The 24,722-nt window shown below is 45.2% G+C and overlaps 1 protein-coding gene across 1 annotated transcript in view; it reads left to right on the forward strand.

Annotated features, from left to right (window-relative positions):
- LOC121334014 (BTG3 associated nuclear protein) overlaps window positions 1-24,722 on the forward strand; it is a 60,629-nt gene that overhangs the window by 27,912 nt on the left and 7,995 nt on the right. Inside the window, exons 6-8 of the mRNA XM_041400872.1 lie at window positions 372-547; window positions 8,693-8,932; window positions 22,583-22,750. Coding sequence (XP_041256806.1) covers window positions 372-547; window positions 8,693-8,932; window positions 22,583-22,750 — 584 coding nt within the window. The remainder of the gene's footprint in view (window positions 1-371; window positions 548-8,692; window positions 8,933-22,582; window positions 22,751-24,722) is intronic.

Here is a 24,722-nt window from a genome sequence, read left to right on the forward strand (position 1 = left end):
GTATTCCGTGCTCTCGTTTCTACTGAGGGCTGTTCTCTGGAGGAGACCAGTGCTGGCCCTCACAAAGACGTGCAGGGCCATGGGCTGAACTGCCACTGGAATATGGGTATTCCATGCTCACATTTGTGCTGAGGGGCTGTTCCCTTGAACCCTCACAACAATATGCAGGGCCACGGGCTGAACTGCCACTGGAATTTGGGGATTCCATACTCATGTTCCTGCTGAGGCCTGTTCCCTCAAGGTGACGTGCATTGGCCCTCACAATGACGTGCAAGGCCACGAGCTGACCTGACACTGGAATTTGGGTATTCCGTGCTCCCGTTCCTGCTGAGGGCTGCTCTCTGGAGGTGACCCGTGTTCCTTGCCCACAGCGCGGTGCCGGGCCGCCGGCAGAACACCATCGTGGTGAAGGTGCCCGGGCACGACGACAGCCACAACGAGGACGGCGAGAGCGGCTCCGAGGCCAGCGACTCCGTGTCCAACAGCGGCCAGGTGGGCAGCCAGAGCATCGGCAACAACGTCACCCTCATCACCCTCAACTCCGAAGGTACGTGGGGTGCCAAGGGGAGATTTTGCCTTTTTTTTTTTAATGTACATTTCATGTATCCTCAGTACTCTTAGTGTGCATACTTGTAATTCTGTAGGTCTGATAATTTAGCACAGTCCTGGTGTTGTGTTAGGCCTCACATCCTAAAGGCCCCATCGTGTGAGGCCGCAGAGCCCTAAGGTGTCTTGAGAAACCAACAATACCCTGAGAGGCTGCCTAGAACAGAGGCTGGACAGTGTTAAAGGAATAAAGTAGGAATTTGGTAAAAGGCCTTTAAAGGATACACCTTGGGCAGTACAAGAGTCTGGCCAGGGAGTCGGGCTCTGCTCCAGGGAATAGGGACAGGAGCAGGGGGAACGACCTCAGGCTCAGGGTGGACAGCAGCAGGAATTTCCCCATGGAAAGGGGGTCAGGGATTGGAACTGCCCAGGGAGGGTTGGAGTGCCCATGCCTGGAGGTGTCCCAGGAATTCCAGGGGTGGCACTCAGTGCTCTGGGCTGGGGACAAGGTGGGGACTGGGTACAGCTGGGTGATTCTGATCCTGAAGTTTTTTTCCAGCCTCAGTGATTCTAGAATTTTTACTGCTCTGTCAGCTGTGCCAGGAGCAAAGCTGCCAGCATCAGGAGGGTGTTTGTTGTGTAATTCCCTTTCTGCCTTGGTCTGGCACAGATTTGCACAGACAAACATGATGTGTGACCCGTTGATGTGCATGTAAATTCTGAAGAAACACCTAATCCATTAATGTCTGCAGATCTGATTTCCCTCAGACCTCTGGAGCACTCATCCATTCAAAATCTTTGAGATTGATGAATGCTTTGAGGATCAGATCAGTGACCCCCCTCCACCTGCCCTTGCACAGAAGGGAATTGCTAAGTGACTTCACCTGCAGGGTGGCACAAATGCAATTATTAATAAAGGAAGAGATGGAGAATAACAGGGCTGGTGTGCAGGGAGAGGCCAAGTCACAGCAGCCCTTGGCTTTCATCAGTCAGCTGGGGCAGAATTCCAGGTGACTCTGAGGTGTGCAGAGGTAAAATCTGGATGGAGATCCTAGCCCAGACTGAGACCAATCACCAGGTGTTCAGGACAGCTCCACTCTGTCATCCTGGCTCTGGAAAGCACAACTGAACTGTGCTTAGAGTTGGGTTTGTCTGACATTGAGCTGTGGATATTTCCAGCTTTTAGGGAATGAATTTCTATAAAGGCATTCTTTGCTCTCTGCTGGCTTTAATGTAATTGTGATAATTTAAAAATGAGTGTTACTGCCTTTCTATCCCTGAAAAATAATGATTCAGAAGCTTGAGCCCAGTTCCAGTAATGGTGTAGAACAAGGCTGGTTTTTTGCTGACTGAACACTGTGACTTCAATCCATGTGCTTTTTAAAATCCAGTTAATTTTGACATGCTTGTGTTCTTACTGGTGTTTTCAGAGTGCAGCATCTTCTCACTTCAAACACAACAGTGCATTTATTTAATTGTGAACATTCTAATTAGGCTTAAAAACAATGAGCTTTGTACAGTTTAGTGTTATGTGCAGAACAAGGAGCACGGGAAGAGCTTTTTTAGTTTCACTGATACACTTTTGGAGCAGGAGAGCCATTAAGTGTTATACAATAAACATGAGGACATTTCTTTTGTAGTGGTTTATTTTATAAAGGTTTATTTTGTAATGGTTTATTTTATAATGATTGCATGGGAGGGATGTGATGGCCCAATGTTGTTTTGCATTTCAGGTTTCACACACTGCCCTTGCACCTTCAGGGTGGTAAGAGAAGGAGAAGTTTGGTCTGTTCAGTTCTTTTGAGACTCTTTTCCTGTGCTTTCCAGAGTTCTTGTGCATTTTAAAGTTCTGAAGATTCTGAATGCTGCAGCTGGTCTTTAGTGTCCTCCTTGCACAGAACTTCATTTGTGAATCAATTCTTTGGGCCTTCATAGAAGACATGGAATCATGGAATGGTTTGGATGGGAAGGGACCTTAAAGCCCATCCAGTTCCAGCTCTGACACCTTCCACTGTCCCAGGCTGCTCCAAGCCCTGTCCAGCCTGGCCTTGGACACTGCCAGGGATGGGGCAGCCACAGCTTCTCTGGGAATCCATTTCAGGGCCTCCCCACCCTCCCAGGGAGGAATTCCTTCCCAATATCCCATGTAACACTGGAGTGAAACCATTCCCTGTGTCCTGTCCCTCCCGTTTCTCATGCAGAGAACCCCGAGCTGGAAATGTGACCATGTATTTTTGGAGCAGATAAGGGGAGACTGGGTGTTAATTAAGGGATGACTGATGTTTATTCCAGAGAACACTCCTCAGTCACGTCTTGTCTCCTCAACTTGGCATCTGGAGCAGTCATTTGATAATGGCAGCATTAAACAGCACTCAGGATTTGCTTTCCAAATGGGAATCCAAGCAGCTCTGTGTCCCAGACTTATCTGTGCACAGGATTTTCCAGCTCAGGCAGGCTCAGATCTCACCCGTGGGATGAGCACTTGGAGCTGTTTCCTGCCAAGCTCCTCAGGACAGGCACAGACAGTGAGAGGAGCTGGAGCAGAGCAGGAGTGAACCTTTTGTACCCTAAAACACAATGATGTGGTGCTGATGTGGAGACACTGATGAGGACTTGTGAAAGCCAAAGAAAATTGTAATAATTGAATTGCTTTGGGGTTTTTTTCCAATTATTGGGAGCCAGCAGATGAACAAGTTTCTTGCAGGTGTCTGCCACAGGGATATTTGGAGTTAATGCTGGCCCACCTCCACCCAAATATAACAAAGATATATTAAACAAGGAAAAAGGGCAAAATCCACATTAGAAATCTGATTTTCTGACATGAAACACATTTTCCAAGATTTTAAAAAGCTCTTTGAGTCCATGGTTTTAATTTTCTGAATTTTTTCTGGATCTTTTTTTATCTAAACTTTTTATCTGATCGCATCCTTCCATGAGTCATAAAGCAAGGGAATCTCTCTTGGATTTCACCAAAACTGAGCCTTATTCTTAACAAACAAGTGACCTCACTGATTTGTGCTGAGGCTGAAGAACCTGTGAGTGCAGGGGCTGTTCCCAAAATATCTCCTGGTCCTGGATCCACAGGGGGTGAGCTGGGACTGGGTCTCCTTCAGCCACATCCTTTGTGTGTTCTGGAATATTTACCTGGAGCACGAGATTCTTCTGGGTTTGAACTGAAATAGGGCAGGGTTAGGTGGGATACTGGGAAGAAATTCCTCCCTGTGAGGTTGGGGAGGCCCCAGAATGTATCTCCCAGTGAAGACTCACAAAAAATCAGTAAATATGATTTACTGTGGCTGCCCCATGATCCCTGGAAGTGTCCCAGGCCAGGTTGGACAGGGCTTGGAGAACCCTGAGATGGTGGAAGGTGTCAAGGCTGGAATTGGATAATCTCCAATGTCCCTTCCCACCCAAGCCATTCCATGATTTTGATTTTTCTTTGATATTCAAAAGGAAATGAAACCTTTCTTTCCCCCCCACAAGAACAGTCCAGTGAAAAACTCCAGCTCTATGCCCAGGTTGTGTGTGTTGTTCCTCAGGCAGAATTCCCAGTGTCTGAGCTGCATTTTGTGCTGGAGGAGGTTTTGCTGAATGTGACTTTAAAGCTCTTTAACCTTTCTTTTAGCACAGCTTTCAATTCCACTGCTGCATCTGGAGGTGAAGTTACAGCCTGGTTGTCCCTCCCTTCCACAGACTTAATGATTTTTAATTAATAAAGTCAGTGCTCTGGAGTCTCTGCCAATTAATCACTGCCCCTGTGAACTTCTGCTAATTGACAGGAGCTCATTAAAAGATCACAGAATCATGGAATGGTTTGGCTTGGAAGGGACCTTGAAGTTCATCTCGTTCCAACCCTCCACATGATGCTGATGTTGAATCTTCTATACATCAGCCAAAACATTATTTAATTTCTCTAGAAACTGAGGTTTATTTTTCTAAGTTAGGATTTGTTTTTTTGGGGTTTATTTTAATTTTTTAAAGATGAATTAATCTTTCTGCCTCTCTGCACCTACCAGTCTTTTGCTACCACTGCCAACTTTGCACCCAACCTTGAGAATAAAATAAACACAACTTCTTGGAGTGATGGAACATGTTAATTCCAGTATTTCTGTGGGCAGGTGTTCTCTTTTGTTTTCCCTAGTTTTAAAGGAATGACTGACAGCTCCTGGGGCTAGAGCAGAGCCTGGCTTTGCTTTCAGGCTCATGTCAGACCATAGGGGAGCCTATCCCAATGGAAAAATGGAACAGCTCAGAGTCTGTCACTTCCCTGGGTGGGAGAGCACGTCCAGAGCAGGCTCTGTCTGGTTTTTGTTCTCTTGACAGGGCTTTTTTTGCTGCTGACCCCACACTGGCTCCTCCTGTTCCCAGGGAATTCTTCGTTTGCGTGACAGCCCTTAGCACGTCCCCAAACAGGGATGGATGGTCAGCTGTGCTGGGAGATAAAAGAAATGCAGCAAAAAAAGAGTCAAAACCAGCACTGGGAAGCAAACTGGGTTCAGTAGAAAGGAGATAAAGGCGAATTTTGTGATGTTGCAAAAAGAACAATGGAGAGGAACTAGAAATTGGTGTGGGAGGAATGAGGCTGTGAGTGCAGAGAGGAACTTGGGTAAAGCTGGCAGGGCTTTCTGCACTGGGAGGAGAAATGATCAGGAGCCACTTCTGTGGTGATCTGATATTTGGTGTAAAAAAGGGTAAGGAAGCTCCTTTCCCCTGAAAGGGCAGCAGAGTCCTCAGGAAAATTCACAGAATCAGGGTGGAAGGGAGCTCTGGAGATCACCCAGTCCCAGGCAGGGACACATCCAGGTGGGTTGGGATGTCTCTGGAGGGGGACACCCCACATTGTCCCTGGGCAGCTGTGCCAGGGCTCTGCCACCCTCCAGGGAATGAAGTTCTTCCTCAGTTAATTAAAGAAAGGAAAACAGGGCAAAACACAAAGGTGTGTGATGAGCTGAGCTCCAGGTGAGTGTGTGCAGTTGTGCTTCACTGAGCTGAAGGGAGGGGTGTTCTTTGAGTGTTCTTTTCCTCCCCAGCTGACACTGGCTGAGTTTTTGGTAGTCTTTAAAGAGCAGCAGCAGCAGGGTATGGCTGTGCAGTGCTGAGGGGTGGAGTCTGGCTTTTACAGTGCATGCACTAAATAACCCACCCCCTCCAGATTCCACCCAGGTATCACCTCTAAAGCCTGATAATGCACCTAAAGAACCATCCCACATGCATTGAAGGATATTTGGGTGCTGGGAGTCTGCAATGATCCAGATTTAGTCAATAGTGTTTATGTATTTAATTGCTCAGAGGGAATTTCCATCCAATTCCCAATCTGTTTTCTCCTTCCTTATCCATTCTCCTCCACCCCACACCAGAGCTCAGGGTGTTTGTGCCTCACTCAGAACTGGCCCTGGATTTCCTCTTTCCACCAGATTTTTGGGTGCCAGTCCTGTGTTCGCTCCCTGCAAAGTACCAGATGTGTTGGCAGCCTGGCAGGAATGATTTTGATCTAAAATAAGGAATAATTCAGCTTTTGTGCCCTCACAGAGCTGCAGTGGATTCACGGTTAACTTCAGTCGTGCTTAATGCAAAATGGTTATAAAATAAATTCCCTTTCTGTTTGAAAGGAGGAGGAAAATGCAAGAGATAATTTAGTGGGGGGATTGTGGTCATAGGTCAGAATAACAAGATAATGTCTTTTTTTCCAGGCTGGGAGCAATAAAAGAACAGTTGCATGTGGTAAAAACAGTATGTTCTGGACTCTGTGCCAGCAGAAAAAAGAGAGGATTTTGCAAATTGAACAGAATCTTTGGTTCATGTAGGTTAACAACATTTGTTAAAAAAGACTGCAGGCAAAAGGTGTTCCATAAGGAGTAAAAATTCCTATATCCAACAGCAATCCTGTGAGCTGTAAGGCAGTAAGGCTGTGATAGGCTGGAGGATAATTTATTCAGGCTTCCTAGAATTTCTTTGAAAAACGTACACATTGATCCAGAGATGTTTTTGCTTTGCCAGATCTGCCCAAATTTTTCTAACCCAGTCCATTTATCTTGAGGAACAGCCTGTTGTTTTCCCTGATAATGGTAACCAGACTTGTGGTGAGGCCAGACACAGTGGCATGCAAAACAAGGCACAGCTCATCCAAACCACTTTATTTTTCAGATGGCACCTGGTACTGGGAGCAGAAAGCAGCCAGTATGACCTATCCTGGCTGAGGATAAAAAAGAAAGGATCAAATTAAGGCAAAAAAAATACAAACAATTTGCAAGTGTATAAAAATATATTCAGGACAGGGCATGAAGTTCTGATTTCAGCAGGAAAAAAACTTGAGGGATGAGTTGCTACATATGTCAACAATAAATAGTTTTCCTTGCAAGTTACTGAATATAAGGAAGAAATCCTTCCCTGTGAGGGTGGGGAGGCACAGGGCGCCCAGAGCAGCTGTGGCTGCCCCTGGATCCCTGGCAGTGCCCAAGGCCAGGCTGGACAGGGCTTGGAGCAGCCTGGGACAGTGGAAGGTGTCCCTGCCACGGCAGGGGCAGAGGAAATGAATTTTAAGGTCTCTTCCAGCCCAAGCCTTTCCCTGGTTGTGTGGCTGTGCTCGTGCTGATAATCTGCTGCTCGCCGTGATAAATCAGGATTGCACAACCCAACGTTTGCCTCATCCTGTCGTTACTCAGCACTGCGAACTCAGCCCTGACATGTGGGGTGACTCAACCCAAAGGTCATGCTGGAAAAGCAGTTTGGAGTGTTTGGAGTTGCTTTTATGTTCTATTTTATTGAGTTCTTCTGGCTTGTAGTCTGATAAACCCTAGGGCAGGATATGGAAATTCAGATGCTGCTTGCTGTGGGTGCTGCTCGGTGTGAAAAGGAAACGCTGTTTGACCTGAGCTCTGTCACCTCCTGTGGGGACTGGAAGGGTTATGGAAACCAGGAACTGGGGACTTTGTCTGTATCACAAAACCCTGCTCTAAGATCACTTCATGGAAGAAAAGTCATTAATGTAATTGTAACTGAACACTGTTCACAATACATTACTGTAAAGCTCTCTGTGGAAGGGCTGAGTGACCCCTCAGTCAGCAAACCTTGTTTTACTCCACAGTTGAGCAAACATGGAAATCAAATCCAAATGGTCCATGTCAGTGGACACTGAAATATTGCTGGAGTGTTTCCTACCCAGCTCCTATTAGCAGTGTGAGGAATTCTGGAGGTTTGGTTTATGTCTGGAATGGGAGACTCATCCTTGGCTGTGTGTTCCATCCTCCACTTGAGGTGGGGTTGGTCTTGAGCTCTGTTCCAGTTTCTGGTTAGTCTTGAATTCATCAACTTTTGGCATTGTCTACACAGGTTAATTGAAGTGAGGTTCTAAGATTCCTTTGAATTTAATTAATTTATTTAATTAAATCCCTAGTATTCTTTTTTTTTTTTTTTTCACTGAGAAACTGGGAAAGAAATAAAAAAGCTTCTTAATATATTGAGTGTGTGTGTAGGTAGGTATAGCTGTAGTACTGATGGAGGATGAATAGTGATTGAGTAATTATCCTTCTGCTGGGCCTGTTCCTTGGGAAACTATTATTTAGAAAATAATATAGTCAGTAAATATGAGAAAAACCCAAATTATGTTTGGGATCTCTGGTTACATCCTAAAATATTGTCATTGCTTGATGTACTCCTTTTAAAAGATTAAGCAGGTTAGTGTTCACTATTGATTATAATTTCCTAAATCTATAATCTTGCTTAACCTTGCTTTAATCTCATGGGTTTGGGGTTGGGGAAAAACAAGGTTCAAAGCTGTTAGCTGCTTGAAATTTGCTGTGCTTTGAGAATATCCCAGAGTTGCAGTAACCTTCATTTTTAGGGGATCAGAGCACTGGGCCTGGAGTGGTTTCTCAATGAGAGAGGTCTCTGAGAGCGAGCTGGACACCTGGACTGGCTGCACAGTTGCTGTGTAGGTCAGAACACGAACAGCAATAATTTTTGGCCACCGCTGGGGTGAATTTGGGTTTCTTTCTCTCAGTGGCCGCCGTCGCTATCCCACCGCGCTCGGCTGGGAAAGCCTATGGACGCCAGGATGCAAAGTTGGGGGAGATGACGCAAACTATCAAAATCTTGGCTGTGACCTGAGCCTGCCTCCTTGCTCAGCCTTTGCCCATGTGTGTTTCAGAGGATTACCCCAACGGGACGTGGCTGGGCGACGAGAACAACCCCGAGATGCGGGTGCGCTGCCCCATCACGCCCGCCGACATGCTGCACATCAGCACCAACTGCCGCACGGCCGAGAAGATGGCCCTGACCCTGCTGGATTACCTCTTCCACAGGGAGATCCAGGCCATCTCCAACCTCTCGGGCCAGGGCAAGCACGGCAAGAAGCAGCTGGATCCCCTCATGATCTACGGGATTCGCTGTGAGTGAAGCATGGGGGTTTGACGTGTGGATAAGGCAGGAACGGACGTGTTAAATGAGATTTTAAGAGTGGGTTTGATGTGTGGTGGGGTGTTCTGTTGGCTTTTGTTTGTGAAGAAGGCTTAGGGTTTTTAGGAAGAAATCCTAAAGGGCTGGTTTACTTCAGTTGGTGGGTATTCACCAGAAATTCCTCAGTCTTTTATTCTGAATTCTGACATCTGTGCAACCACCAGCTGTGAGTGTAGTAAATATTGCAGAAATAATTCATAACACAAATTTCAGTACTGTTCAAGTGCTCAGATCACCGTGGTCTTGAACTGTAGTTTTTGACTTCCCATTTATGTCTCTTTTTTCAAAAGACTTGCTGAGATTGTGATGGGAAAAGTTGGCAATCTCAGGATCATAAAATCTGGATTCACAGCAGGAATGGCAGGACGCTGTTGGATTTCTGTCTGCTCCATATGCACCAGTCTTTGGATTACTTAAGCTGTTATGGAGCTGTGAACTGATATTATTTGTGTTAAAGGCACGATATTTGTTAATTTAAAAGGAATCAAATGTGGTTTTGTATAGAACAAAGGCACAGCCACTGGTTTGAAATGAAAAGAGGAATCTGGATGTGAGCATCGTGTTCTGCTGTGGTGACTTCTAGTGAATACGTTGAGGACAGCCAAGTCTGTTCCCTATGCTTTATTTCCAAGAAACTAGCATAATCAGGATTTTGGGAGAAGTTTCTTCTGCCAGGTGGTGGTTGAGCACTGGAATCAGGGAATGGGCATGGCCCTGAGGCTGCCACAGCTCCAGGAGTGTTTGGACAGTGCTCCCAGGGACAGGCTGGGGTTGTTGGGGTGTCTGGGCTGGCCCAGGAGTGATCCTTGAATGGGATTCTAATAAACCAGGAGGTCTTGTTGTTACCAGATTCTTTATGTTTTGTGTAGTCAGTGGATCTGGAGTGGAAATAATTTGTTCTACTGGTGAGTTTTGTATGGAATTGGCAATTTGAAACTCCAGGTAAGGCTTAGGAACAGGTCAGCAAGGGATTATTTGGGGTGGTGTTTAGAGAAGTGCCTGTGGAATGGCTACAGGAAAGGGAATGTCAGTGGTGTTTGGTGATGGCAGGAAACACGTTCCTCTTATCTGCTGCTGTTTCCAGTGGTTTTCAAGCTATTTTTGGGGAAATTGAAAGCCAAATCTAACCCAGTCAGGTGGCTGCATTAGGGCAATTTTTGCTTCATTATTTACCTGAAGCAGAAGACTTCAGGCTTCTTTTAGAAACACATTAAATATATATTTTTAAGAGAGATGGTAATTCAAATTAATGCTGATCTCCAAAGCCTTGTTGTCTGCTGCTCTCATCAGTGTCAATGATGTTGCTTTTAAAACACAGATTTTTGTTAAAAGTTTTTAGAAACACTGAGAAATGGATCTTGCACCAGTGTTAAAGCAATTCTTTCCCCATCCCTCAAATCTGAGAGCACAAATCACATGGGTCAGTTTGTGACTGGTTGTGGAGGAAGATGAGATGTTTGCCAATGTGAGCATGGGGAAGGAATGTGTCCATGTGACTAAGTGCTCAAGCTGGGGATTATGTCATTTCTGTGAGGCACTCTGACCATGAAAATACTGGATTATGGAAGTGATCCCTGCAGCTGGAGAAGGTCTGGAACAGCACAGATGTGAGAGCAGGGGATCATGAGCAGCCATCAGTGTCTGACTTTGGTGGCATGAGCACGGTTTGGGATCCAGGTATCTGAAACAACTTCATTCCTTCCTGCTGTTGGCTGCTGTGTTGTTTTCTTTTGGGAGCCAGGCCATAAAAAACTAGGGATTTCTGGAAAAAAATAGACCCTGTGTGGATCTGGCCAGAGAAGTCTGGTTTGGGCAGTGAAATGTTGATTCGCTACCAGCAAGGACAAAGAATCCTGTGGCAACCAGCAAAGAAAACACACGAGAACTTGATGGAGCAGCAAATGTAACAGTGAGAACAGTGGTCCAGGAATGATGATTTCACTTAATAACCTCATGTGTCATCACTGGGAGTAATTAAGTGGGAGTGGAGTTGGATTCAGCAGCCTGGAGAGGAATGTGGAGCACTCAGCTCTTGAGGATGGGATTGTGCCCACGCTCAGAGTTTGTGTGTGCCATGATTCCATCCCTGCATCCCTGTCTGGGCAGAGCCTGCCATCCCAAATCCCCTTTCCCTGTCCACACACATCTGCTTTTCATCCCTGAGGTGTTCTCCCAGAAAATCACCCCGAACCCGAGTGTCCCTGGCATGGGAACCCCCTCAGTGCTGGTCCCCACAGTGGAATTTGCTTCTGCTCTGAGCAGATGATGCTTTGATGACTTAATTCGACCAGAAAAGAAAAATCCAATGTCATCAGCCTGGCCTATGCCAATCACAGCCAGAGGAGCCCAGGGAAATAGAAAGGATTTTATTTTTCCTTTCGTTTCAATTTTCTTGCAGTTTGTCAGTGGAAAGATATTCTATCCTTTTTTTTTTTTTTCTATAAGAAAAACACCAAGTAAATCTGTATTTAATAGAGAAAGTATTTTGTGTAATATGCAGAAAGTATAGAAAATGAAGAGATATGTGTTTATTAAAAATTCTTGATGCTCTGCACAAGGTTTACCACAAGAGGAGAGGAAAGTTTATCTTTGGAAGTCTAAATTTTCACTTGTGGTAGGAATTTGCTTGTGGGGTGGCAGTGGTACTGAGGAGAGCTTTTGGGCAAGAAACCAGAATGATTTAAACACAATCTCTGTCATTAAATAGCTCATTACCTCAGCCCTGCTAAAAATGGAGACTTCTGCTGGTGAAATACAATCCAAGAACATCCTCAGTTGTAATTTTCTTTGCCTAACAGAAAATACAGGTTTAGCTCTTTGGAGATTTTACAGCAATTTCCACGAGCGAGTTGGAAAAAACAGATTCCCAAATTCAGAATTTTGCAGTTATAAGAAATGGTGTAATAGAAAAGATGATTTTCTGTGGCATACTGGAAAGAATGGAGAGGGGATTTCTGAAGCTCAGAGAAGAAAATTTATCAGTAGTTCTTATTCTTCAAAATAATCAAAGTAACTAAGTGAAAAAAAAATAAGATTAGTTACTTATAATATATATTTATGTATACACATATTTTATATATTATTGTGTGTAACTTTGTGTATTATTTCTGTGCAAGCCCCTTGCTCTGCACATGGGTTTTTGCAGACTCTCACCAATCACTTTCCCACTTATTTGTCAGTTCTGGTTAATTATTCCAAGAGGATGCAAGATCAGAACCTGCACATTTAATGCAGAATTTCTGGCTGGGTGGAGGAAGGAGATCCAAACTCATGAATTGCATTAAGGGGAACCTGTGCCCTTGTGTTATTGGACCCCAAAATCCTTATTTTGGCTCCAGACAGCATCTGGTGCTCAGGGAATGGTTTATGTATGTGGAAATAACTCTCTTGATAGAGACAGGATTGTTGCTGAGAAAAAACAACTCAAAAACTTAAATCCCCCACCAAAGCCCTCCAGTGCTCACAGGGGGGAGGAAACTGTGCTGAAAAATTTGGGTGAATTTTCCCATCTGCTTCCACTCTCAAAGAGTGAATTTTCCCATTTCCCTTTAATTTCATCCAGAATGCATCCCTGTCTTTTAAATACCATAAACCACAGTGTTAGCTGAGAATACCTAGTGATAAAATCTGATTTTTAACTCTGAATGATGCATTTTCTGCTTCAAATGCCAAATAACTTCATTTTTAAAGACACAAAAACCCAGCACAGAAAGAAATCCCTCATCAAAGCTTGGTGCTCCTGTTATATAAAACATTTCTTGCAGTAGGGATGGGAGCATTTCTCCTACTGCAGGAGTTGAAAGAGATGTTAATACACTCTGAAAGGACTTGTGTCCTCAGCAGAGGCCAAATGGAATTAAACACTGGCTCTGCTTCCCAAAAATCCACACACCAGCTCTGGAGCTGCAGCCCACACACGGCTGCTTAATAGGAACCACATTTGGCTGTGGAATTGATGTCAGTGGGATGAGTTTATGTATGGAGAGAGAAAGAGAAATAGAAATGTTGCTGCCCACACCCTGGGCAGGTTGGGCTGCTTGGAGCTGCCACTGGTGGCGTGGAAAACGTGTGGGGAGACCAGCACTGCTGCTCCAGCTTTCACGGGGAGTCTGAGCTTAATAACAGCAGGATAAACAGCAAATAGATCACATTTCTGTCCTTCTTGGGGATTATCCTGCTTGGAAACACTGCAGGAAGGGCAGGAAGTTCTCATGGATGAGCTGAGCTCAGATGTTTCTCACCAGAGGGTGTTTTGTGGGACGCCCCAGGCTGGTGCTGTTTTTTAAGATGTTTATTGTGGAATCCTGGAGTGGTTTGGGCTGTGTGCACCAATCATTTTATATTTATAGCTATAGTTATTATTTATATTTGTAATTTATATTTATATTATTTGTATTTATATTTTAAAGATCCAGTGCCACCCCCTGCCATGGCAGGGACACCTTTCACTGTCCCAGGTGCTCCAAGCCCTGTCCAGCCTGGCCTTGGATACTGCCAGGGATCCAGGGGCAGCCACAGCTGCTCTGGGAATCCATTCCAGGCCTCTTCACCCCTCCCAGGGAATGATTCCTTCTCAAAATGCCACCTAACCCTTTCCCCAGCAGTGGGAGGCCATCCCTTGTGTCCCTTCAGATCCCTGGAAATCATCTCTTTCCAGCTTCTGTCTCCTTCAGGTGCTCTCAACAAACGTTGCAGTTACTGAGGACATGCACTATAAATACAGAATGTCATCAATGTTTTCTATCCTTTCACATTCTCACTTCTAAAAGCCTTTTTTATTACTGCATTTTTATTAACTCTACCAATTTTTCCTTTTTTTCTTATTTCCTTCCTAATATTTATATGCTTTTTTGGCCTATTTTGTCTTCTTTTCATTTCCTGTTTATAATTTTGAGCTTCTCTTGTCTCATTTCTGAATATCCCACAAGTCCCTGGCTGTCAGAGTATTGAATAACATCCCATGGTTTAGAAGTGTCACACCAACATGCCACAGTCCTGAACATCAGCAGTGGTAGAGGTGCATCCAAACCTTGGATTCCATCTGGAGACTGCTGGAGAGCCTGAGGAAAAATGATCCAGATTGGCATTTTGTCCCGTGTCTTTAGCATTTCAGCAGCAGCAGCAAGTGGTGATTTCTGTGATTGGGATATTGGTAATTGTTGGTTCAGTGCCTCCCCAGCTCCCTCAGGAACCAGCCACGATGCTCTGGAGGTTTGGGGCAGTGGCAGAGCTCAACCCAGCAATTTCCTGAGGATCCCTGAATGCTGGCCCCAGCTCAGGGTTCCTCAGGCTATAGGATAAGAACTCCTCTTCCCAGCCCTGGTAGCCTGAACAGGAGTCCTGTGGTTTGTGTCTGCTGGATGAGCTAATCCTGTGGTCCCTGGAAGTACTTTTTGCCAACATTTTCGTCTCCCAGTGTTAAAAACCATGGGCTGTAGTTCTTGGGAAGTAAGGAGTGACTGCAGGCTGTTCCTGGGGTGTTATCACAGCACCCTGGAACTGTTTGCTTTGGAAGGGACTGGGATCGGTCCTTTCCTGGTCAGGACACTCTGCACTGCTCCAGGTTGCTCAGATCACCCTGTGGGACACTCCTGCTCCTCAGCATGGCTCAGGGGAGGACAGCTTTCATTTGGGGTGGAAGGGTTGACTTTGCCCAGTTGTGCAGCAGCGTGCCCGTGGCAGACTGGGGGACTTGGGCAGGTCCTGCTGAGCTTTGTGCTGCTCACAGCCCGGGCTCTGAGCCTTGCCAGGGGCTCTGCACCCCTGGGACCTTGGCTGGGAAGGCCACGAGTGGTGTCACCTGCTGGGGACAAAACCAGGCAGGGGCTGCAGAGCTGTGGAGCTCTCTCCTCCTCAGGAGCAAAGTCTGAGAGTTCGGCACATCTTTAAAAAGCAAGAAGTGAAAGAAATCCTTTCTGCTGGGCTTTTCTCCTCTCTGAAGGGCTTTAATTTCTGTTGGCCTCGTGCTGCTGCTGCTCTCCCGCGTTGAGCTGCACGAGCCTGGCTCCAGCTCCACAGAGCTGCTGCTTTGTGAATCAATTAAATGCTGCCACATGCAGGGCACTGATAACCTCGTTTGAGGCCAGGCAAGAAGATAATGGGAGAACCCATTGAGTTTATCTCAGCACCACAGTTCTCATCCATGGCATCAGTGCTGGCCTTGCTTTCAGCTGGAACTCGCTGCTGCCTGCAGTTTGCTTCTTTCCTGGGCACTTCTCTTGATTTCAATTATTTTCCTGGCCAGGCCCTGTTAATAAACTGAAAAAAAAGGCAGCAATTTTGGGGAAAGAAAATAAATTGTGTGTTTTCTCTCTCTTCCTCGCTTCTCTTGTTCTCTTGCGTTAGACAATTGAGAAATTCAATTTTCCATTCTTGGCAAAGCCGTGGTGGGGCTGTCAGTCCCCACTGCTGTGTGTAACTCCACCGTGTGTGATGTGCTGTCAGGCACTGGTGAGTGCTGGGCTCTCCAGAAACCAGAAAACGAATCTATGAGGTCACTTGGACCGTCTGTTTCCACACTCCTTCCATCCCTCAGTGCTTCTCCCTTTTGGCCAGACGTGGTTCGAGTACGTGCTGAAGTGTGCAGGTCTGCACTGCTGCAGAGGCAGCGAGCACAGTCCTCAGGCTGGGCACAGAAAAACAGCTTCTCAGGCCTTTCAGGGCTCTTTCAGGGGTGTATGAAGAAGAAAAAGGCAAGTTTGAAGATGGGCTCTTTGAGAAGCTGCAGCTGTTGTCTCCGCTTTCAAAAATGGGGGATAAAATAGGAATAAATGCAGGATTGGATTTTTTTAAATGATGGAAAAAACTAGAAGCAAATGCCATTTGTCCAGTGTCATCACTCTGGTGTAACTTGGAACCTGGAGCAGAGAACAGGAAGAGTTTTCTCTTTTCAGATTATAAATCCTTTGTTGGTCCAGAATTATTTGCTTGTAGGGGTTGATTGATTAATTTATAATAATTGTACTCAGGTTGTTAAACAGCTGTGGATGTTCTGTCACTATCAGGAAAGGGATTGAAGGATCCCTCTGGGAATTCTGTAACATGTGGAATTCCAGGAACACCACAAATGTTCTGTTCCTGCAGGGATTAGTTAATTCTGCAGGGATGAATTAATTCACCTGCCCCCATTCCCTGCTCCTGCAGCTCCATAATCTTTGAGAGCACTCGCTGTGTCCTGTGGGGAGTTGGGATGGAGCAAACCCAGGAGCAGATAAAAATCCATCTTTTCCTGCCACACTGGGAATTTGACACCCCACTAGATGGCAATATTTGAATGCTGATGGTTCCTTCCATAAATCAGAATAAAGCAGGTTCTGCTCACTGTAAAATAGGTAAAAATAGCCTGGCTGCTTTTGCAGAGAGGTGCTGGAGCTCTCCTGCTCTGGAACAGGATCCCTTGGTGGAATTTGGAGACTCTAGATCCCAATTAACATTAATCTTCCATTTTTAAAACTTCTGTTAGAGTTCTTTTAATTTAAAGAACAAAGGCATTTAAAATAACTTAAATTTTCATGTCTCCTCTGAATCTGTGGCTTGTTAAAGATGAACTATTCAGATAAGTATCCTAAATAAATATTAATGAGCAGAGTAATGACTTGGTAGCTGAATCTGCCTTCCCTCCTCCCTCTCCCCAAGTTCCCAGCAGCTCCTTCTGTCTCTTTTTGGACGTTTTGGATCACAGCAATGTCCTGGAAAGGGATTTTTTTTGGTGCCAGGATGGATTTTCCAGGCGTGTGACATTGGAGGAGCCTGCAAGGCTCTGGCATCCTTCCCCTCCTGCATCCCAAACCTAAACATCCCAAAGTGAGCAGGGGGAAGTGCCTCTCAGCTGTGGAGATCATCCCCCAGCTGTCAGAGGAATAAACAATTCCTGCTTTGCAATGATTTCAATATGGGCAGGGCAAGCCCTGCAGGAGCTTTGGAGAATCAAAGCCTGAAGGCTCAAAGGGGAATTCCAGAGGTGCTTCAGCTTTTCCTCTGCTCCCTCCGTGTTTAGAGCAGCAGATTTTGCTGTCATGTGCTCCTGGTTTAATCAAAAAGGCTCCAAATTTATGACCCTGCTGAGAAAAAATGAATTTTGGGAGCCAAAGCCCCAAAAAATCAGCCCGTTCTCCTCTCTGAGCAGGCAGGAGCCTTTGTTTTTTGAAGGATCCATCATGTTCCTGTCAATTTGGAAGGATTCTGTCTATCACTTTAAGTTAAATTCCCCATCCCTGTGCTTTTCTTTAAGTTTTAAAAATTAGAGGGAATTGGAAAGTGAAGGAGCAGTGACCCAAATCTGCTTAGATTCTGTATTTAATAGAAATATATTTGTATTTTATACATGTGGCTGTTGGATTCTGTGCTGCACTTTCCCAAATGCACCAAAACCAGCAGGAATTTCTGGGCCACCTCAGCCTAACTCTGCCAAGTCCATGAAAATAATGATTTACCTTAGAATTTTCCAAGGAAATCTGTGATTCCTGGAGAATGGGAAGCAGCAGAAACTCCTGCCATGGAGTTTGATTTTTTAGGAGCTGGTTCTGAATGTGGGATGAGGATGGAATATTTCATGTCTGGTTTTGATCTCTTCCTCCTCAGTTTGTTCTTAATTTGATTTCTTTACAGATTGTGGGGATTGTTTTGTCTTTTGTTCCTTGACTTCTGACCTTTGAGAAAGAGAGGATTACTTCCCCAGGAACGTGGTTTTCCTGGAATTTTCTCAGTTTATAATTAATCCTGGTTTTTAGGAAACTCCAACCCTTTCTCTCCTTATTTTGTACAGCAGATCCTCCAAAAACTTGGGAGTGTTGAATCATTTCAGACACCACCTCTGTGCTTGTACCAAATCAAATATTTTTTTCCTTTGCATTTCCTAGTTTTTATTTCCTTTAAAAACCACAGAAAGATTTATTTCAGACCTGCTTATGTTGCTGTTTTTAATTTTAATTGGACTCCCCCAGCTGTCTCCCTGTGTCTCTGATCCCTGCTGCACCTGTTGCCTTTTAAAGCTGACTTGAATTTTCCTGATTTTTGCCTTCTTCCTGAGCTTTTCCTTGCTAAGATTGGAATGTTGATCCTTGATTTCCCCTTTTCTCCCCTGTGGCTCCCTGAATTCTCTTTGCAGCCCTTTTTGTCTCCCAAGCTGCAGCCAGGATCTCTCTGTATAAATCACCCCAACTCCTGCAATTTATGAAATCACTGAATTATTTGTAAGTCTCTGGTGTGTTTTTTATGGAAAGCTTCCTTCAGGAAATGAGATTTCTCCCCCCAGAAAAGCAAACTTTGGGTTTTTATTGTTTTAAAACAAGGACATCTCTTTTTTTTTTTTGAGCCACCATTCATGAAAAGATCACTAAAAACACACTCAGCCAGTCTTAAATCATCTAAATCCTGTACTTTACTCTTTTATGGGCATCTATCTTCCAAATCATTGTCTTTTGGTCCAAGTGCTGATTTATATTCCTGCCTGGATTTTTTCCTGTGCTGTTCTGTGGCTCGTGGATGCTGTGCTGTGCAAAATGTCAGCGTTTGATGCAGCTTTTGAGAGTAAATGATCCAAAAAACCCTCCAATCCCTTCTCCCTGGAGCATTCCTGTCTTTTCTCTCCTCTGGATTTCCCCAAGTGAGAGGTCTCATTTCCAATATCCTGATTTCTGACTGTTGGGTGTGGGACAGGCTGGGAGTGGGGCAGCTGGGATCTCTCCTGCCTGGAATTATTTGTGGGTAGGGAGCAGTCGGCACGCTCCTCTTCTGCTATTGTGTGCACATGTTTGAGGGATTTCTCTCTCTCTTGCAGGTAAATCATCTTTTTAATGCCACTGGGAACTTTTTGTCTTCTTAAAATCTCCTCCAGTGCCTTTAGGTTGAGATTTTTCCTGGTAGGAAATGTCTTGCTAAGGACCTGGTTGTAACACAGCATTTTGGATTGTGACAGCGACTGCACAGATTTTGCATCTGAAATTCATTTTGGTTTTTTATCAGTTAGTTTTGTGCTTTTCAGTTAATTTTTCAGGCCTGATTTGCACATGACCAGGTCTGCAGTTGAGGTAAAAATCTCTGCAAACAGCACTGCTTGTCTGGAGCAGTTTGCCACCCTGACATCAACTGGGAATTTCATGAATGAAGGGAAAGAAGTGAGGATGCCTGGCTTGGAAAATCTGTCCCTGATGGTTTGGGACTCTTTAGCCTAAAATCCTCCTGTCTGCCCCTGTCCTGGTGAGGCTGTTGTCTGTTTTCCATGGTTTCCTCTGGAGCTGTTCTCTCCGTGGAGCTGGTGGTGTCTGCCAGCATTTCCTGGCCATTCCTTAGCACAGAGTAATGAGCAGGAGGCAGAATCATGGAATAGGTTGGGATGAAGTGATTTAAAATTTATTCAATCCCAACCTTCCAGTATTCCATGTTATTCCAGCCTGGCCTTGGGCACTGCCAGGAATCCAGGGGCAGCCACAGCTTCTCTGGGCACTCTGTGGCAGGGCCTGCCCACCCTCACAGCCAAAAATTGCTTCCCAAAATCCCATCTAAACCTCTTCCCTTTCAGTTTTCTGAAGGTGCTTTCCTTCCTTCCCTCCATCAAGCACTTTTGGGGATGTTTTGTGTCTCAGCTCTGGTGCTCAGCCTGTTCCTCACACTGCACCTGAGCCTCCTGTCCTGAGTAATTAATATCACTTTTATTTCCCTTTGCATCGAGTGGCATCCTGGAACATCCCATGGATTAAATCCAGTGGCACCCTGGAACATCCCATGGATTAAATCCAGTGGCACCCTGGAACATCCTGGAACATCCCATGGATTAAATCCAGTGGCACCCTGGAACATCCTGGAACATCCCATGGATTAAATCCAGTGGCACCCTGGAACATCCTGGAACATCCCATGAATTACATCCAGTGACATCCTGGAGTATCCTAGAATATCCCATGGATGACACTGGAAACATCCCATGGATTAAATCCAGTGGCACCCTGGAACATCCTGGAACATCCCATGGATTAAATCCAGTGGCACCCTGGAACATCCCATGGATTAAATCCAGTGGCACCCTGGAACATCCTGGAACATCCCATGGATTAAATCCAGTGGCACCCTGGAATATCCCATGGATGACACTGGAACAGTTCCACCTCCCAGCCAGGCAGCTTTTCCCTGGGTTTTTCTCTGTCTCAGCCCAGCCACCAACCCACCAGGAAAGTCATTAAAATGCAGTTATGAGTGAAATGTGGACTTTTTTCCTCCAAACTCACCCCGAGCCTGTGCTGGTGTTTTCTGTGGGGCTGCTGAGGCTGGGGCAGGAGTTCAGACACATCTGGGTTTATTTGGCACCCCTGCAAACATTGCTGAGCATCTCTTGCTCTGGGAAACGGCTGAGGCTGAGCACTGTGGGCTCAGGGCTTAATCCAGAATGTTCTCTGCTTTTGCTGACACCCATGGAAAGGAAACTGGCACAGCAGCAAATTGGAATTTCAGCCCATTTTCCTCCTTTCCCAGTTTGGAGACACCACCCAGGGTTGTAAAGTTCTCTTAGTTCTTGCTGTCAGTTAAAAGTGAGAAATCTTGGGGGATTTCAAAGTACTTTTGAAGTAGATTTTGGAGTCCAGTGTTTTCTTCCTGTGTGTTCTCTCCTGTATTTCAAATTGCTCCTACAAAAAATAATTAAAGCATTGAAAAAATAAATTTTATTTTAAAAAATGATGCCACAAGAGATCCAGTTCTCCACTTGGCTCTGTTAGAGCCTGCAGATTTCAGGCTTTGAGGACTCTGGGCTCATTTGTAATGCAGAGGAAACTGTGGAGCTTTTAGTTTGTGCAAACCTGGAATTTTGTGGCTCCAGGCTTCAAATCATTTGTCTTGCAGGAGCAGCCCCATATCCTGTTCTTTAGGTTCTATATACAACAGCTTAAGTAAGTCCTTCACAGGATTAGGAGCCCATCTGAGAGGAAGATGGAAAGCCCAGTAAGTGGAAAAGTGGAAAAGATTATTTTACTGTGCAGGGTAGGGAAAGGAAAATGAGAATTTTAGAGATTCTTGAAGCTTTGCCCTGTGGAGTAAAAGCATCTCTGGCAGCCTTGGCTTGTTCACTGTTGCACCTCTGAATTTTGAAGTACAGAAGGTTTAGAGTATTAACATATTCAATGTTCAGAGAGCTCTGGTTGAGTTTAGGGGGTTTGAATCAGAGAATCCTGAGATGGTTTGGGTGGGAAGGACCTTAAAGTTCATTTAATTCCATCCCTGCCATGGGCAGAGACACCTGCCCTGTCCCAGGGTGCTCCAGCCTGGCCTTGGGCACTCCCAGGGATCCAGGGGCAGCCACAGCTGCTCTGGGAATTCCATCCCAGCCCCTCACAGGGAAAAATTCCTTCCCAATATCCCACCTAACCCTTTTCTTTCTCAGTTTAAAGCCATTCCCCTTTTCCTGTCCATATAAAAATCCATCTTCCTCTTTTTTAGATTGGCAAATAATGGATTTTTCAGGTGGTTTTTTTTTCATTCTGCAACCGTGGGGGCTTGGAGTTTTTTGCTGTCCAGTGCTGGTGCTTTAGGAAAATCCAAACAGCTCCAATGAAATGGTGAAAGTGTGGAATAATTCAAGCTGACAGTGCACAACATTCCCAGTTAAATTCCCAGTTTTAAAGCCACTCTTCACTGGGTTTATGGAACACTTTGGCAACTCAGCACCAGGGGCTGCAAAGTTCATCCTGAGGCTCTTAAAGTGCCTGAATTCTGGGAGCAGCTGTGCAGAGCATCCTCATTTTGGGCTGTGTTTTTTACTGGATTTGGATCAATTTTGAACTGAGCTTGAAAAGAGTTGGGTTTTTTTCTTTCTTCTTCAGCAGGAGGCAGTTTTGTACAGTCAGACCTGTTGTGTGGTACTGTCAGTGAGGAATAATCCTTGCTCCAGCTTTGTCTCTGGAGTGCTGGATCCTCCTCTTGGTTTGTAACAGTGCAGCTTCCACAGACCCCAGTGCAGGTGAGAAAATTCCATGCACTGCTGGCATTTTTACCTTCAAAACTGTGCAGGTGACTTTTTGGAATAAATTTTGTTGAAGTCCTGTCACTGCTCAGCTTTGGGGCTCTTTGCACAGGTGCAGAGCCTGGTGTGTGGGACTGGGTGTGTCCTCTCTGTGTTTTCTGGAAAATACAGGTTGGTGTTGATTATTATTGTCAGATTATGACCTTTTCTGACCCAGAGATGGGGAAACTGAGAGGTGTTTTCAAAACTTTTATTCCATTTTCAGTCTCATGAGAAGGGTGAGACAATACAGATGTTATAATTCACACCATCACGATTAGAAGTCAAATACTTCCTAATTACAATACACTATAAGTGTTTCTTGGCCTATCAGCTTTTGCCACACCATACTGCAAATGCCTTAAAGCCAAATTTCCCCTCATGGGTCCTGCTGCAATGCATTTTTCATAGTTTTATTTCTCCAAAATATCCAGTCCTTTCTGTAAGGCCATCCTTTTAAACTTGTTTCTATTTCCATCTCTCTCTCAACAATGTCTGTCCTATTCCATGGCATTTCTAAGGTATATTTCTAAGGTATTTCTATGATATATTCTGCTGTATTTATACAATTATCTCTTTTTCCCATCCTTCCAGGCCACCTGTTTTACAAGTTTGGCATCACAGAGTCGGACTGGTACCGCATCAAGCAGAGCATCGACTCCAAGTGCAGGACAGCCTGGAGGAGGAAGCAGCGAGGCCAGAGCCTGGCTGTCAAAAGCTTCTCCAGGAGAACCCCCTCATCCTCCTCCTACAGTGGCTCAGGTACAAACCAAACCTTCCCTCCCAGTCATAAATCCCTCTTGGTTTCCAAGGTGAATTTTAATTTGGCTGCCTGGCTTTGCTGAGGTGCTGACAATGTGGAATCCTGCAGTGGTTTGGGTGGAAGGGACCTTGAAGTTCATCTAATTCCACCTCTGCCATGGGTAAGGACACTTTCCACCGTCCCAGGTTATTCCAGCCTGGTTTTGGGCACTTCCAGGGACAGCCACAGCTTCTCTGGGAACCTCCCCTCCCTCACAGGGAACAATTCCTTCCCAGTATCCCACCAAACACTGCTTTCTGTCCACCCCCATGGATTCCGCTCCTGCAGCTTTGTGCTGTAATTTTGTATTTTTACCACGCTCAGTTCTTTGAGGAGAAGGTCCAAATATCCTTGCAGTTGTTGTTCCTAGGAGGAGTGAAGTGACTAAATCCTTCCCAGTGTGTTCACACCATTCAGTGGGACGTGCTAAATGCTGTTCCTGAAGTGTTTTCCTCTGCAGACATGAAATGTGCTGTAGGTGATTCCATATTTCCATCTAGGTATGGAGGCCTGGATAACAAATGAAAAATCCTGACCTCAGGAGTGTTCTCTGAGGATATTTCTGGCTCATGCTTTTAATATAAAGCAGTGTTCTGGGACTTTTGTACATTAGATATTAAAACCAGGGCTTTGGAAGGCAGCCCAAAGAAAAGGAAGTCAGTTTATTTGCCTGCATAAAATTTTTGGTTGCATGTTAACACTAACCACCGTATCTCATGCAAAGAATGACAAAATCTGCTTTCAATGGAAAATTTTATGTGCTGGAACAGGGAATCCCATCCAAAAATCTCAAATTAAAACAACTAATCAATGTAATGATAACCATAAGCCCTCTATGTTGATGGGATTTTTACTTGCAGTCTTTCAGCAATCAGTATTTCGGGGTAAAAAGGCAGCAGTAGGTGGATGTTACAGCCTGTGCTCATTAGCCTGTACTCCTTGAGTGGTGTTGAGATTTATTATTCAAATTATCTTCAGTCTGTTTTGGAGGTTTGGAGGCACCTGTAGAGATGTAAAACTCAGAGCCAGTGGATTCTTGTCTGCTGTAGGATCGTGAGTCTGGGTTGGTTTCTTGGTGTGGTTATCCCATGGGATCCCAGCCTGCTCTGGGAGGGAAGGGCCTTAAAGCTCATCCCATTCCAGGGACCCTTCCACCATCCCAGGGGGCTCCAAGCCCTGTCCAACACTTCCTGTGGTATTCCCAAATCCTGGCACTGCAGTGCTGGAAACCCTTCCCTATGAATGGGAGGACTGGGATTTTCAGAGTTGGTTTTAGCAGCAATTCATTTGCCCAGCTTAAAAAAACATAAATATGGCATCCTGAAACTCACTCAGCTGTGCCCTGACTTTGCTTTCCCTGGCTCTGAGGAATTTTGGGGATGATTGAGCACACTAAGAGCTTGTCACCATCCCTGGAGACATCAAAATCCACCTGGGTGCAGCCCAAAGCCACCAGCTCTGGTAGGCCTTGGTTTGAGGAAGGACATTGGGTTAGATCATCTCCAGAGTCCACTTCCTACCTCATTTATTTGGGATTTAATTTTTTTAAATGAATTATTGCACACACAATTAAAAATTCTGAATTATTTGCATCACAACAGGATTGTTGTTCAAACTCACTCCTCTTGCACTTGTTGGAAATGCCAAAGCTTTGAGGCTTTTCCTGCTTGCTGGGATTAACAGTTCCTGGAGCACGTGGCTTTGATTGGAGCGTGGTGAAAAGTGACAGCAGATTTCCTCTCTGCTCTGTTCATCACATGGCAAAATTAACTCTGGAAATGACAGCAAAGCAGGAGGCTGAGCCCACAGACCCTCCAAGGCTTTGGAATTTGCTGTTCAAGAGGGATCAACCTGCAGGGAAAATCATGTCTGGGGAGCCTAGTGGGAAAACACAAATGGAATTTCTTTGTCCTTCCCCCCCCAGAGATGTTA

Source organism: Onychostruthus taczanowskii, unplaced genomic scaffold (assembly GCF_017590055.1).
Source record: "Onychostruthus taczanowskii isolate IOZ18803 unplaced genomic scaffold, ASM1759005v1 scaffold18, whole genome shotgun sequence".
Taxonomy (NCBI): Eukaryota; Metazoa; Chordata; class Aves; order Passeriformes; family Passeridae; genus Onychostruthus; species Onychostruthus taczanowskii.